This window comes from Lithobates pipiens, unplaced genomic scaffold (genome assembly GCF_037356315.1).
Source record: "Lithobates pipiens isolate NorthernLeopardFrog02 unplaced genomic scaffold, aLitPip1_a1.2 Scaffold_13, whole genome shotgun sequence".
In the NCBI taxonomy this organism is placed as follows: Eukaryota; Metazoa; Chordata; class Amphibia; order Anura; family Ranidae; genus Lithobates; species Lithobates pipiens.
Genome location: NW_027507718.1, coordinates 172,988,609 through 173,004,056, shown reverse-complemented (window position 1 = coordinate 173,004,056; position 15,448 = coordinate 172,988,609). Strand labels below are relative to the sequence as shown.

Here is a 15,448-nt window from a genome sequence, read left to right as displayed (position 1 = left end):
TGCTAAGTGCAGCAATTTAAAGCACCCAATTAAAATATAATTTATTTTACTAATGCAAGACCAGAGGAAGATGGATTCTGATTGGTAATGTACTGCTTTATCTATCTATTGTATTGTTTTATTAACTAGACATGAATTGCCACCATTCCGGGGGAGGAGAAATACCGGCCAATCACCGCCACCAACAGGGTAAGAGCGATATAGAACAGTGCAAGGTCCACTAAAATTGTTCAGTGTGATATAGTACAGTGTTGTCGCCTCTCTTATAGTGTTGTGCCAGCTTCATTACTTTAATACATAGTGTTGGTTCCTGTCCTATAGTATAGTGTGTATAGTGCAGCCCTCAAAAGTACAGTTGCCTGCTCGCATTTTGCGAGTGCATTTTGAGGGCTGGCGAGGAAGGGCTGCCTGGAGTGGGGCGAGCACCGCCGGTAGCCTGGGTGGAATGGGAATCCTTCTCCCAGCGATCAAGGAAAGGCGAGAGAGTGGCCTGGATTTTCAGAGCGCAGCGAACACAGCGATATTGGCTTTCATTTCACATTGCCGTGTTCACTGCCGCTCGCTGTCAGACCAAGGACTTTAATAGACAGATCACACGTCCTATCCCGGGCCAGGTGATCTGTCAGTCAGTTCCCCAGCCAGGGGGGCGGGGCTGTATATGACTTTGAGCGGCGGGAACACAGCAATGTGAAATGAAAGCCAATATCGCTGTGTTCCCTGGCTGCGCTCTGAACATCCGGGCCGCTCTCCTGTTCCTCTCCTCCCCTGCACAGGTAGGCTGCTTGGTTGGCACAGGGTGGATGGTGGACACGGGCTGCATGGTGGATGGGGGCACAGGCTGCATTGGTGGGCACGGATAAAGTTGTTAATTTTTTTTATAACTTGTGCCTAAAACATTTAAGTGTCATTAAATTAGATCATTTTTTTTAAATTGCGTGTTTAGGGGCGAGGTGGGCCGCGTTGTGGGGCGGGGTTGGGTGGGGCAACTGGTGGCGAGTAACCCTTGAGGCCTGGCTAGTATCTCGGGACTTGACATTTTGAGCCCTGGTATAGTGTAAAGTATCACTGGTGACAGGACAGGGCTGAGAATTGTAGACTCCCCATACTGTGTGCAGGAACTTGTACATGATGGGGGTACAGTCAGCAAATGAGATGCCAGCCAGTGTATATGGTATGGACACCTTCCCGCCAGTGTGTTGCAGGGTACTGCTCCCTGTCATCACTATGGTGCCTGACTGGTTATATCTTAACTGCTGCCCACACCGTCTCATTGTGCGATAATCAGCGCAGTACCTAGTGATCGGTCCATGCCCTCTGTCACTGCACAGCCCAATCCCTGTCCAGAGTGTGGAGAGCCCGCATTGACTGGTGAAGAGGAGAGGGTGGCTGTGTACAGTAAACTGAATAGAAGAGGACACAGGACTTTTTCCCAGAAATAATCCAGACTGATCACTGCACCTCCGGCCGATTGAGGGGCTCTTGCATGCCAATAGTAAGCAGTGAGCTGTTCCGTCATGAAGGCTGGGGCTGGTTGTCACTATGTGTTATCACTATAGGTTACAGCACTATTGCTATAGTTGGAAGTAAGTGGAATACAGGGGACGAAGCGGGTGGAGGCTATAAGAGGTGAGGATTATGAGAATTGGGAGGGGTCCAAATGGAAGGGCGGGGTCTGGCGCCCCACCATCTTAAAACTTCCAGCCGCCACTGCCCTTCTTCCAAACTTCATAATAACAATATTCTAAATGTAAAAATAATAGAAATTTTGTATTCTTGTTTTTAGGGAGATCAATCACCTTTTGAATAATAGCCTGCATTTACTTTGTGGTATTTTTTTTTTTTTAGGAACTTGTTTTGTACAGCTGCATGCCCACCAAGAAATCTTCCAGTCTGAAAAGTGGAAGCCCAATGGCAGCACCCTATATCACCCACTTCCATCACACCTTTTAGTAAACTTTGAAAAATATGATCAGATCAGCTTTGATGAAGGATTATTTTTTATTGGAGATGAAACAGGGGGATGTTTGCAAAAAGAACAAGGTAAGGTTGCTGGAAGGGACAGTTCACCTGAAAATAGATTTCAAAATCTTTTTTTTTAATTATTAATATTTATTTTATTTTTATCCTGCTTTCAAAAATAATCTTGCTAATTTTTTTTCCTGCCCTAAGTAATAGTCACTTGCTTTGTCAAGGATCGGCCTATGCCTGTCTCTCGTACATACTGTTTCCAATTGTTATATTTGCCTCTGATGTATGCTTTTCTGCAGTGGACCACTTTTCAGAGGTGTTTGACATATATCGGCTGGCCGATATTTGGTGTTTTTTAATCAGCATCAGCCGATTGTGCTGATAAAAAGGCCAATTATCTTCAGCGCAACTTGCAAATGACTTCTGTAATAGAAGTCACTGCAAGTTGCCTAAGTCTTCAGTGAAGTAACTTGTTTCCTCTCTGGGCAGTCTGCCAAGAAAAGAGCAAATGTTTACACTTAGTGCCCGTTCACACAGGGGCGACGCGACTTGCAGCGCGACTCAGACGCGACCTGCACACGACTTCAGCGGCGACTTGCAAAATGACTTCTGTATAGAAGTCAATGCAAGTCGCCTGAAGTCGCCCCGAAAATACTACAGGAACCTTTTTCTAAGTCGGAGCGACTTGAGTCGCTCCTATTAGAACGGTTCCATAGTACAGAACGGAGCACGACTTGTCAGGCGGCTAAGTCGCCTGACAAGTCGCGGTAGTGTGAACGGGCACTTATGAATGAACTGAGCTGTGTGTAGGAGTTCTCAGTTTAATCATTTAAAGACAAAATCTTTTCTGCCACTTCTTGCTTACAAGTAAAAATCCCGTATTTTCTGCTAGAAAATCACTTAGAACCCCCAAAAATTATATATATATTTTTAGCAGAGACCCTAGGGAATAAAATAGCGGTTGTTGCAATATTTTATGTCACACGGCATTTGCGCAGAGGTCTTTCAAACGCAATTTTTTTTGGAAAAAATACACTAATGCTTTTAAAAAAACGAAAACCGTAAAGTTAGCCCTTTTTTTTTTTTTTTTGGTCAAAAAGGTTTGATTACCTGTTTTTGTGTATTTAATATTTTAATATATATATATATATATATATATATATATATATATATATATATATATTTTTTTTTTTATTGTATTATATTTTTTCATCTAAATTATACATACAAGTGAACTAAATGGAGGTTTCTTTTGTTTAATAAATGTTTAAATGTAAGAAATTTGCTGTATTACTTAAGGCTGCTTTCACACTGGAGCGGGCAGGCGTTGACGGTAAAACGCTGCTAGTTTTAGCGGCGCTTTACTGTGATTTTAGTGGCGCTATTCGGCTGCTAACGGGGCACTTATAACCCAGCTAGTGGCCGAGGAAGAGGTTAAATGCGCCCGTGAAGCGCCGCTGCCAAATCGCATTGCATGTGCTTCGGCAGTGGTGCCCATTCATTTCAATGGGCAGGAATGGTGGAGGAGCAGTATACACCACTCCAAAACGTGCTGCTTGCAGGACTTTTTTTTTTAACATCCTGCCAGCGCATCGCCTTAGTGTGAAAGCACTCTGGCTTTCACACAGACTGCAGGGGAGCCATTTTGCAGGCACTTTACAGGTGCTATTTTTAGCCCAAACGTGCCTGAAAAATGCCCCAGTGTGAAAGGTGTCTGTTAGATTTTATGAGATGAAGGGGGGGGGGGGGAGAAAAGGGGAAAGAAAAAAGAAAAATCGGCCTAACATATCGGCCCAAAAAAATCGGCATCATATATCAGCCGCCACGATTTCTAAATATCAGCATCGGCCAGAGAAAAACCCATATCGGTTGACCTCTAGCTAAAATAGGAAGTAAAAGGGAATCTTTGGTTGTCACCAGGGTCACCTGAACTAGTATCACCACTGGAAAATTTTCCCTCTATTCCTGTTCTGGTGACGACCCAAATTTTTTATTTTTATTTATTTTTTTGATTTTCTTTTACTTTCACTTTATAAAAGCCTGACCGGTGTTCCAATTCCTCTCAAACTCTATCCAAAAACAAAAAAAATTCCTTTAGTTATACTAGAAGGCACACTTTTAAGCTGGAGTGGGACATGATGGGGAGATTTACTTAAACTGGAGCATTCAAAATCTGGTGCAGCTGAGCATGGTAATTAATCAGCTTCTAACTTGTTCAATTAAGCTTTGACAATAAAACCTGGAAGCTGATTGGTTTCTATGCATGTTGCACGCTGTAGTTTTAGTAAATCCCCCCGATGTGTTCTGCAGAGAGTAGAGGGGAGCTAGAATTGACAAACACATTTCAGTAAGGCCTGTTTATCACAGGCTTAAGCTTGTACAAGAGCAGTGTGAACAGCAAGCTTTGACAATGCATTAGCAGAGTTTTGAGAAGACTTTGCTGAAGCTTTTTAAAGTACCCTTCAGCTCCAGTCTGTAACTATTGAATACTGATCTTAATAGGAGTGTTGATTGTTGCTTTAACTGTTTGTAGGCTGTGGGCAGACAGGAAGCAGCGAAAATGGGGTTTAACATACCTCTATGTTGCCTCGCAGCGCGCACACCAGGAGCCTGCTGATCTGTGCGTGCCCCAGACACAGCGGTTTAAATGGTCTTGTACCATGTGATTGCTGTTTCCAATCACAGCAATCACATAATCGGTTCTCTCTGCTCTCACACAGATCGGCTGTGAGAGCAGAGAGCACCAATGCTGCAGCCTGTGAGTGTACAGCAGCCTTTCAGCCTGAATGCACACTCAGACTGCAGTGCCAGCCTGCCCCAGTGTCTCTGATCACTGCCTCAAGTGTAACAATAAAGTATACAGGTAAAGAAAATGTAAAGAAAATAAGCCCTCGCGCCACTCGGTGAAAAAAGTGACTAAAGTGAATCAATGTCTAAACTAGTAATCATAAATAAATGGAAAGAAATATATAAAAAGATAAAATCAGTAAATAAATGAAATGTGAACCACTGAGTGATATAAAGTGCATGTGCTAATCAATAGTGCAAAAAAATGCAGCAAGACAAAAATAGTGAACACAAACTATCAAATGAATAATAATTGAAAAGGGGTCCTGCGCAAATCGTGCCACTCATATAATGTAATCAAGGAACTCGAAATGATAAATCGTGAAAAAATCAACATATATAATAAAAGAAAAAAATGTCCATAAAAAAGCACAAAAACGTTTTTGTGCTTTTTTATGGACATTTTTTTCTTTTATTATATATGTTGATTTTTTCACGATTTATCATTTCGAGTTCCTTGATTACATAATATGAGTGGCACGATTTGCGCAGGACCCCTTTTCAATTATTAAAGTATACAGGTAGCCCCTTTCAGCTTTCCCATTGTCACCAGTTCTCATGCAATTACACCTTACCATTGTCCTGATCACTGCCATACCCCATACCAGCGTGCTGATCATTGCCAGGCCCCATACTAGCGTCCTGATCACTGGCAGGCCCCATACCAGTTTCCTGATCACTGCCAGGCCCCATACCAGCATCCTGATCACTGCCATACCCCATACCAGCATCCTGATCACTGCCATACCCCATACCAGCATCCTGATTACTGCCATACCAGCGTCCTGATCACTGCCATAACCCATATCAGCATCCAGATCACCACCATACCCCATACCAGCGCCCTGATTACCGATGTGACGGACTCCCGTATCCAAGATGAGCCTGTTCGCCATATCGCTCCTCTGTGCAGTACCACACAATCTAAGACCCCTTAGCTTTCCCATACACTAGTCATAGCTCAGTGTAGGATAAAACTTCAAACAGTTTATTAGAACAAGAATACAAGTCTTATATACTGTTAAAGAGGAGGTTCCTACCTCCTGCTCATATTACTCTAACAATACACCTGTAACTAGAAACATAAATTAACATGAGCTAATTAATCCCGTAAAGCAGCCGATGTGACTCCCTAACTACAATACACATTATCATACATCTGAACACAGAACTCCTTCATACAATTGCAGGGTTAATTAGCACAAACAACAATGGGTGAAAGACTCTTAGAAGCTGTGACAAGTCATACTAGACTAATTTACATTATAGCAGACAACAGACAGACAGGTGGCTGGAGTTGATATCAGCATCTGCTAACAGTATTTGTCCCAGCATTATGAATCGGCCACTATTTCTAATATGGCATATACAGGGTTCCCAGAGTCTGTGTGTCTTGGGGGGACATGGACCTGAATCCAAAGTAACACCAACTCAGGGGTCCCCAGGTATACAGCTCACAAAGAGCACCATTCTCCCAAATGCCAGGGCCCATAATCACACAGCAAGAGGCTAGCATTCCGTCCTCTCCAAAAGTCTCTGTCCTGGCTAGGTCTGTCACAACCACCATATAAGTACTAGTGTAAACAGAGCCAGTGTTTCCAAATGTTTCCACTGTCCTGGTAAGGAAACGACTGGCAGCATCTGGGTCTGGGCACGTAGAAGAACTGATGTTGTTCCTCCCACTGTGTAATGTCAGAATCGGGTTGTCACTGGCCTGGGAAGCAGCCAATCAGACCGATCTGTGTCTGGTTGGCTACTATGGAGGCCAGAGGAGAGGCCTGGGGTCTAATAGTTCCTAGATCTATCCTTAAAGAGGACCTGTCATGGCCCATGCTGTCACAAGGGATGCTGTTTATCCCTTGTGATTACCAATAAAATTTATAATAAAAATTAAAGCGACTGTAAAAATGTTTTTTTAAATAAAAATAAAGCGCCTTTTTGCCCATGCTTGAACACAAATGTGAACACTGGTCCTGCCCGAAATATCACCTCAAACCTCCCAGTGAGAGCAATAATTTTCGCTCCAGACCTCCTGTGTTACCCTAAATTGGTAACCTGTAATGTCTTTCAAGTGTCGCTTAAGCAGATTTTTAGGTATCGTAGTGTGGCGCTATGCCATGGGCAGATGCAATTTTAAAGCATGACATATATACAAAAAAAAATGTATTAAGCTCTTTTTATTCATTTTCAATATGGTACAAAACTGTGCACGTAACAAAGTGCAACATTCCAGTCTCGGGCACTTGGCCCACACGGGCACATACAATGCCAAGGCAAGAATATTAGGCCTATTATAGTGCGGCCTCAGAGATGTACACCGTACAACACAAAAAATAAAAATTAGGCAAACCGGTGTATCACAGACCATTCTGGTCAACATTTTCGGAAGCATAAAGGAGCCCCATGCACCGTTAAGCAATAAGCCTCTATCGAAAGATAATATGTGCAGGGATTTAAGTATCCACCGCCGTAAAGGGCTCCTCTAGCCATTTCGCCCAGACCTTATCATATTTTTGGGGACAAACTCTATGATGGTATGTATTTTTATAATATGGTAGGGCATTATTAACTTGCAGTTTCCAGAAAGAAATGAAGAGTGTATTGTTTTTTCCAGTGGAGCGTAATAGCTTTCCTAGCATGAGAATGAGTATTCCTAGGATGAGACCAGTCCTGGTTCTCTCTGCTACTCTAGGAATTCTATCCTCAATCAGGCCCTGCAGGCACATCTTTGGGAAGAGGGCAATGGGGGCGTCGGCCAGCGACTTGAATACCGATGGTACCTGTGTGCAAAATAGAACTTTTACAGAAATATAAAAGTGCCCTTGAGGATAAGCACAGCGCCAGCATGCTGGAGGGTGGGCAGGTCCCATTTTATATAGTTTATACGGGTAAGGTGAGCTCTGTGGACAATTTTGAGTTGGGTGAGATGGTCACATAGGGAGACTAACATATTAAATGAAAAGTCCAATAAGTCCTCCCTGTCTCAGGATTTAACTCTGGAGCATCAGTAAACCAGCGTTGACGAAGCGCAGATAGCTCCGGAGAAGATACCCTGAGGAGATGTGCATAGAGAATAGAAGTGGCATTTTCTGAGCATTCATAACTTTGTAATCCTTTCCAAATCCGTTGTCGCCAGCTGGCTCTCCTCAGGGGGAATATGACTCCTGAAAGAAATGGAGAGTTGTAAATATCTGAAAAGATACACTGGGGGGATGTTGTGGTTAGAAACAAAATAGTTAAAGGGGTGGAGTGATAGATCTGACGTGACATCTTTCATTAATATGATGTTAAATTTAGACCAGGCCACAGGCTCAGGGAGTTTAAATAGTTGAGGTAGCATAGTGTCTTTCCATAGGGGAGAATTTGGGGAAACCCCGGAGTGTGAATAATGCTCCCAGGCAAGTCCCACTTTCCAGGTCCTGAAAGTAGTGAGCATTTAGGGTGTTAAGTCATACGGAGCTCTAGTGCACAAAAAGGCAGACATTTAAGACCCTCAACGGAGCGTAGTATTGCAGCCTCCAGTACCCTAGATTAATTAGTCAAGTCTGGATTCAGCCACCAGGCCACGGTGACCAGCTGGGTAGCAAAATAATATTTATGACACTTGGGAAGCGGTAGGCCGCCTTGTGACATAGGGCGCATTAATGTGGACAGCTTAAAGCGAGGAGTACGTGCACCCCAAAGAAAAGAGAAGAGCATACCATGCAAATGCGTAAAAAAGGATTTTGGAATCCATTGCGGAGAATTGCGAAACAGTTGAATTTAGGGAGAATTTTCATTTTAATGTGGTTAACACGCCCTATTAGGGAGAGGGGAAGGTTCTCAAATGCTTTCAGTTTAGTCTTGACCTGTTTAACTACTGGGGTCAGGTTCAATGGGATGTAGTTGGTAATTTCACGGGAGACCTCTAGGTAAGTGAATTCATCTATCCATCTATCCATTGAGGCTGTAAATCGGCCGCCATGTCCTTTTTGAGCTCAATAGCAAACAGTACGGATTTGGACCAGTTCACCTTGAGCCCATTCACAACTGAAAATTAGTTCAAGACCTGTAATGCACCTTGCAGGAAGGGACCAGCATCATGTAGGAACAGGAGGTCGTCTGCGTAACCTCTCCTCCAGCCACAGGTCCCTGATGAGGGGTGACACACACAGATTCAGCCACATGTTCCATGGCAATGGCAAAAAGGGCCGGGGAGAGAGAGGACAGCCCTACAGGGTACCTCAGAACCGCTGGAATGAGGGTGAGAGAAGACCTCCCAATCTGATGGCATCAGTCGGGGACCTGTAGATTATTTGTAACCATTGAATAAAAACCAGGGGGAACCCCATTCTTCTAAGGAACTCCCACAGGAAAGGCCACTCCACAGTGTCAAATGCATTTTCAATATCTAAAAAGACGATAACTGGAACCCTGATTATCATGGTGGGCGTGAATATTTGTGAACAGTCTTCACATGTTAATGTCTGTAGACTTGTGGACCATAAACCAACCTGGTTTGGTCAGGTTCAATCATAGAGGACAGGACAGGATTAATCCTAATTGTGAGGAGTTTAGTTAGGTCTGTATAAGGCACAGGACTTCGGGTCTTTAGGGGATTTATAAATGAGGATCACGTGTGCCTCAGACATGGGCCTTCAGTTAAACAATGTGTGAAAAGGGAAGCTAAAAGAGGCACCAGCAGCTTGCCCTGAGTTTTGTAGAACTCTGTGGGGAGGCCATCGGGGCACAGAGATTTGCTTACAGGAAGGGACTGAATAACAGATAGGACCTCGTCTGAGGTGATCGGACGTATCAGGTGTAGCATTTGCTCATCTGAGGGGCAAGGAGAGAGGCTAGGAATTGTGGGTTTAAAGTGGTTGGTAGTGTAGAGTCATAGAGGCGTTGATAAGTTGTGGCAATCACGCAAAACACCTGTGATCTGAGATCACTGTAAGAGGGGAATAGTGTTGCGACATCATGGCTAACAGTTTACCATTTTTGTCCCCTTGTTCAAAGAACTGTTTAGCATTGTGAACTGTCAGTCTAGTGACCTCTTCTAGGTGTAGTGCCCTCTTAGAGGCCTGCAATAAGTCAAAGTTCGCTACTGAGGGGTCCGAAGCATATCTGTTGGAATAATTCTGGACATCAGACTGCAGATGCACTGTATAGGCCTGTTGGTTAGTTTTTACCACCTCAATGGCAGATATGTAATGGCCCCTGGTGTAAGCCTTAAAAGCATTCCAAGTTACCTCTGGGGAAGAAGACCCCGCATTAATGCTCCAGTATTCTTTCAGAATGGATGGGGCTTGGTCTGAGATATCAGGGGACGATATCCAGTGAGCATCCAAATGCCACATGGAACCACTCCGCACCATTGGGGACCACAGCTCCAAAGCCAGAGGGCTATGGTCAGACAGATCACTGGGGAGATATTGAGCTGTTAACACATCCGCTAGCATAGCAGGATTAGCGAAGGCAAAATCAATCTGGAGAAAGTTTTGTATGAGGTAGAGAACCATGAATAAGCTCTAGTTGCAGATTGTTTCCACCTCCAGGCCTCCATCAGACCAGCCGATAAGGCCCACTTCAATAGTTCCCCTGTGGAGGTCTGTAGCTAGAACTGCGTTAAAATCTCCCAGCAAAAGTAACTTGGAAGGGCAGTATGGGGCAATCCTCTCCAGAATCTGAAGTAGGGTAGCAGGTTGGGATGGTGGGGGGGGGGGGGGGGGGGGAATATAGATCCCTACAAAAACATAATGCTGTTGCCAGAGTTGGGTTACTAGTATGACATTTCCCTTGTGGGTTTGTGTGGACTACCTCGATCACACAAGGTAGCGATTTATTTACCAAGATGGAAGCTTGATATATTGGAAGAAGCATGCCCTCTTAAATTTGGAGTTAAGGCCCTGTACATTCCAAGAGAGTACGAAGAATGTCTGTCACGCAATGCCATAAACCACAGGGTACCTCATAAAGGTGGGGCATAGGCATATTGTGCAACACTTAGATGGGCAGTATTTTCACACTGGTAAAGTAACTAAGCAGTTAATACAGAAACTTAAACTTAACAACCAAAATTAAAAGGGAAAACACCCCAAGCACTTAGTGCTAAACCCTGCTGGTACCCAACACCCCCCGGGGGGGGGGGGGTCGAGGTAGCAGCCTGTACCCAAAACTGAACAGTACTCTGGAGCTACAGCAGGGCAGTAGGGGGGAATGGAGAATTCAACAGGGAGATCCTTAAGGAAGTCCAGCTCTCTGTTTCCCCAAAGATATCAAAGGAGACAAAATAGAAGTTCAGGGAGGTGGAGCAATGTGGCAACCTCGCTCATTATGTTGGGCTCATGTATAAATGTATGATGGCTATAAAGCCCTGCAGCAGGATATTAAGGGGTTCTCGGCAGACAGAACAGCCGGAAGAGACCTGAGGTGAGATGTGTAAGATCAGGGAGGAAAATTCTAACAGCAAGGATATCATAACAGAGGGGAAACCATGGTAGGCCCGATGGCCGTTACACTTTCAGTGTACTAGATACCAGGGAACCTGGTATCAGAAGACCTTGGGTAGCACATATGTCAGCGACACAGCAGCCTCGGGAGACTCAAAAAACCTTGCCCTGTCACCATCTCTCACACGGAGCTTGTTCAGTTACAGGAGGCTATACTCTAGACCTTGCTCCTGGAGTCTCTTGGGGGATCTCGGTAAAGGAACAATGACCTTGCTGGATCTCAGGAGAATAATCAAGAAAAAGAAGGATCTTGAAGCCTTCATAGCGGAGGTCTTTTCCAACACGGGTGGCCGTCAGGATCTGGTCCAGGTGCACCAGGAATTGGGGGGGGGGGGGACTGGGACCCTATGAACTCATTCCACGACAAACATTGGTGGCATAGCAGGAAGGTCCAGCAGCTGTGTAAGGGATGTCTCTGCAGGTCTTGGGCCCTCCGCCTATTCAGGTAGACCGAGGACGCGGATGTTATTGCATCTGAGGCGGTTTTCTGTATCAATTGCCTTATCTTGCAGTGCCTTCACTTGTATCTGCAAAACATAGAGTTCTCTAGAATCTATCCTGGTGTATTCCTCCAGATGGGAGATGCTCTCCTCTGCCTCAGAAACCCTGGACCTGAGTTTATCCATATTGTGATGGATCAGGCCGATTTCTGTCGCCATGTAATCGATTTTTACCATTAGGTTGTCCTTCCAGGCTCTTTTTGCCTCCATGATGTCTGCCAAAGTGGGTGCAGCTGGGTCCCCGGCAACAGGGGCCATCTGTGTGCTGACAGATATCTTGGCCGATTTCTAACTCCTGTCCAATCTGGCCGCTGCCGAGGAAGGGAGGCGGAAAGAGCTTGGCATATTGTGGGAGGATCGGAGCCTGCCAGGGGACGTCGGGGGAGCCCGCGGTGTGCTAGATGCCTTCTTGGAGCCCAAGATGATGGTACAGGTAAGCCGGGTGAGGAATGGAAGTCCCAGGATGGATGTAGGATGGTGTCAGGATCAGAGCTCTGCTGCCTCGCATCCGCTTGATCTCACATCCCGGCCGTGCCTATCAAGCGTGAAAGGTTTTTGGTTGTCTATTTACTCGGCATAACATCATCTTGTATATTTTAACAAATAAGGTATTGTATTGTGTTTTTGTACATTAACCAGTTGCCGACCGCCGCACGACGATGTACGTCGACAGCATGGCACGGGCAGGCATATTGGCGTACATGTACGTCCCTGCCTTCCCGCGGGTCGGGGGCCCGATCGGGCCCCCGCCCGGTGCCTGCGGCGGTCGGTTTTCGTCCGGGAGCGATCCGGGACGAGGGGGCGGCCACTGATTCATGGCCACCCCCTCGCGATCGCTCCCGACGAATAGAAATCCCCCGTGACATCACTTCCTCTCCTGTAATGTAAACACAGGAGAGGAAGTGATGTATTCTCTCCTCCGTGTCGGTATTTTTCGTTCCGACACGGAGGAGAGCGGATCGGTGAGTTGCACCAACACTCTACACACACAGTAGAACATGCCAGGCACACTCACACCCCCCCCTTTACCCCCCGATCACCCCCCCAATTACCCCTGCCCCCCAGTCACACTGACACCAATGTCATTTTTTTTTTTTTGCATTGGTGTCATTTGTGACTGTAATAACTGTTAGGGCAGTTAGGGTTAGCCCCCTTTAGTTCTAATGTACCCCCCTAACCCCCCCAATAAAGGTTTAACCCCGTGATCACCCCCCGTCGCCAGTGTCACTAAGGCTGGGTTCACATTGCAGCGGTTTATGAGAACGAATGTGATTCGCACCGCACTGCAGTGCAAATCACATCCGATCTCTGTGCGACTCGAGTTCAGCCATTCGCCGCACCCGCCGCAAATTCGCACGGGACCCTTTTTTTGGCCCGCAGCAGAATCGGATCGCATGGGTGTTCACACCATGCGATCCGAGTTTGCAGATCGCACTGCGATATGCGAACTGATCTGGGGGTGTCAGTAACATTTCACTGACACTCCCAGCAGTTCGCATAGGGCAGTGTGAACTGCCGCCGGGAGGCATGCGATGCGGGAACCCGCCGCGGATTCGTGGCGTTTCCGCATCGCTCCAGTGTGAACCCAGCCTAATAAGCGATCGTTTTATTAGTGTCACAGGTGACGCTAGTTAGGCAGGTAGGTATTTAGGTTCGCCGCAGCTTTTTATAGCGCCAGGGACCCCCATATACTACCGCATAAAGCCCCCTGATTGCCCCCTAGTTAACCCTTTCACCAGTGATCACCATATAACTGTTACAGGTGACGCTGGTTGGTTAGTTATTTTTTTATAGTTTCAGGGCACCCGCCATTTATTACCTAATAAAGGTTTAACCCCCTGATCACCCGGCGGGTGTCATTTGTGACTAATAACTGTTAGGGTTAGCCCCCTTTAGTTCTAAGGTACCCCCTAACCCCCACAATAAAGGTTTAACCCCGTGATCACCCCCCCGTCGCCAGTGTCACTAAGGCTGGGTTCACATTGCAGCGGTTTATGAGAACGGATGTGATTCGCACCGCACTGCAGTGCAAATCACATCCGATCTCTGTGCGATTCGAGTTCAGCTATACAGATAGTATGGCTGAATTCGTGCCGCACCCGCCGCAAACTCGCACGGGACCCTTTTTTTGGTCCGCAGCAGAATCGGATCGCATGGGTGTTCACACCATGCGATCCAAGTTTGCAGATCGCACTGCGATATGCGAACTGATCTGGGGGTGTCATTAACATTTCACTGACACTCCCAGCAGTTCGCATAGGGCAGTGTGAACTGCCGCCGGGAGGCATGCGATGCGGGAACCCGCCGCGCATTCGTGGCGTTCCCGCATCGCTCCAGTGTGAACCCAGCCTAATAAGCGATCGTTTTTCTGATCGCTGTATTAGTGTCACAGGTGACGCTAGTTAGGCAGGTAGGTATTTAGGTTCGCCGCAGCTTTTTATAGCGCCAGGGACCCCCATATACTACCGCATAAAGCCCCCTGATTGCCACCTAGTTAACCCTTTCACCAGTGATCACCATATAACTGTTACAGGTGACGCTGGTTGGTTAGTTATTTTTTTATAGTTTCAGGGCACCCGCCATTTATTACCTAGTCTCACTAGTGTACCCCTAAATTTAGGGGTGTCTACTTTCCAAAATGGGGTCATTTGGGGGGGGTTTGTGCCATCTTGGCATTTTATGGCCTTCAAAACTGTAACGCCCTTAGAAAGCCTGAAGGCGGTGCTTGGTTTTCGGGGCCCCGTACGTGGCTAGGCTCCCAAAAAGTCCCACACATGTGGTATCCCCGTACTCAGGAGAAGCAGCAGAATTTATTTTGGGGTGTAATTTCACATATGCCCATGGCATGCGTGAGCAATATATCATTTAGTGACAACTTTGTGAAAAAAAAAAAAAAAAGTTTGTAATTTTCCCGCAACTTGTGGCAAAATATAAAATATTCCATGGACTCAACATGCCTCTCAGCAAATAGCTTGGGGTGTCTACTTTCTAAAATGGGGTCATTTGTGGGGGTTTTGTGCCATCTTGGCATTTTATGGCCTTCAAAACTGTAATAGGTAGTGAGAAGTGAACTCAAAAATTTACGCCCTTAGAAAGCCTGAAGGCGGTGCTTGGTTTTCGGGGCCCCGTACGCGGCTAGGCTCCCAAAAAGTCCCACATATGTGGTATCCCCGTACTCAGGAGAAGCAGCAGAATTTATTTTGGGGTGTCATTTCACATATGCCCATAGCATGTGTGAGCAATATATCATTTAGTGACAACTTTGTGTAAAAAAAAAAAAAATATTTTTTTTTTTATCATTATTCAATCGCTTGAGGCAAAAAAATAAAATATTCAATGGGCTCAACATGCCTCTTATCAATTTCCTTAGGGGGTCTACTTTCCAAAATGGGGTCATTTGGGGGGGTTTTGTACTGCCCTGCCAATTTAGCACCTCAAGAAATGAGATAGGCAGTCGTAAACTAAAAGCTGCGTAAATTCCAGAAAACGTACCTTAGTTTGTAGATGTGACAACTTTTGCGCAAACCAATAAATATACAATTATTGTAAGTGTGCACCCACTTTTGTTGAAGCACCTTTTGATTTTATTACAGCACTCAGTCTTTTTGGGTATGAGTCTATCAGCTTGGCACTTGACTTGGC

At 45.6% G+C, this 15,448-nt stretch overlaps 1 protein-coding gene across 3 annotated transcripts in view; it reads left to right on the top strand.

Annotated features, from left to right (window-relative positions):
- LOC143974462 (uncharacterized) overlaps positions 1-15,448 on the top strand; it is an 86,491-nt gene that overhangs the window by 46,093 nt on the left and 24,950 nt on the right. For 2 of the 3 annotated variants that reach the window (XM_077475894.1, XM_077475895.1), the window contains exons 3-4: positions 130-189; positions 1,846-2,040. In XM_077475894.1, the coding sequence (XP_077332020.1) occupies positions 130-189; positions 1,846-2,040 (255 nt within the window). The remainder of the gene's footprint in view (positions 1-129; positions 190-1,845; positions 2,041-15,448) is intronic. The other variant, XM_077475896.1, reaches the window with a different exon arrangement.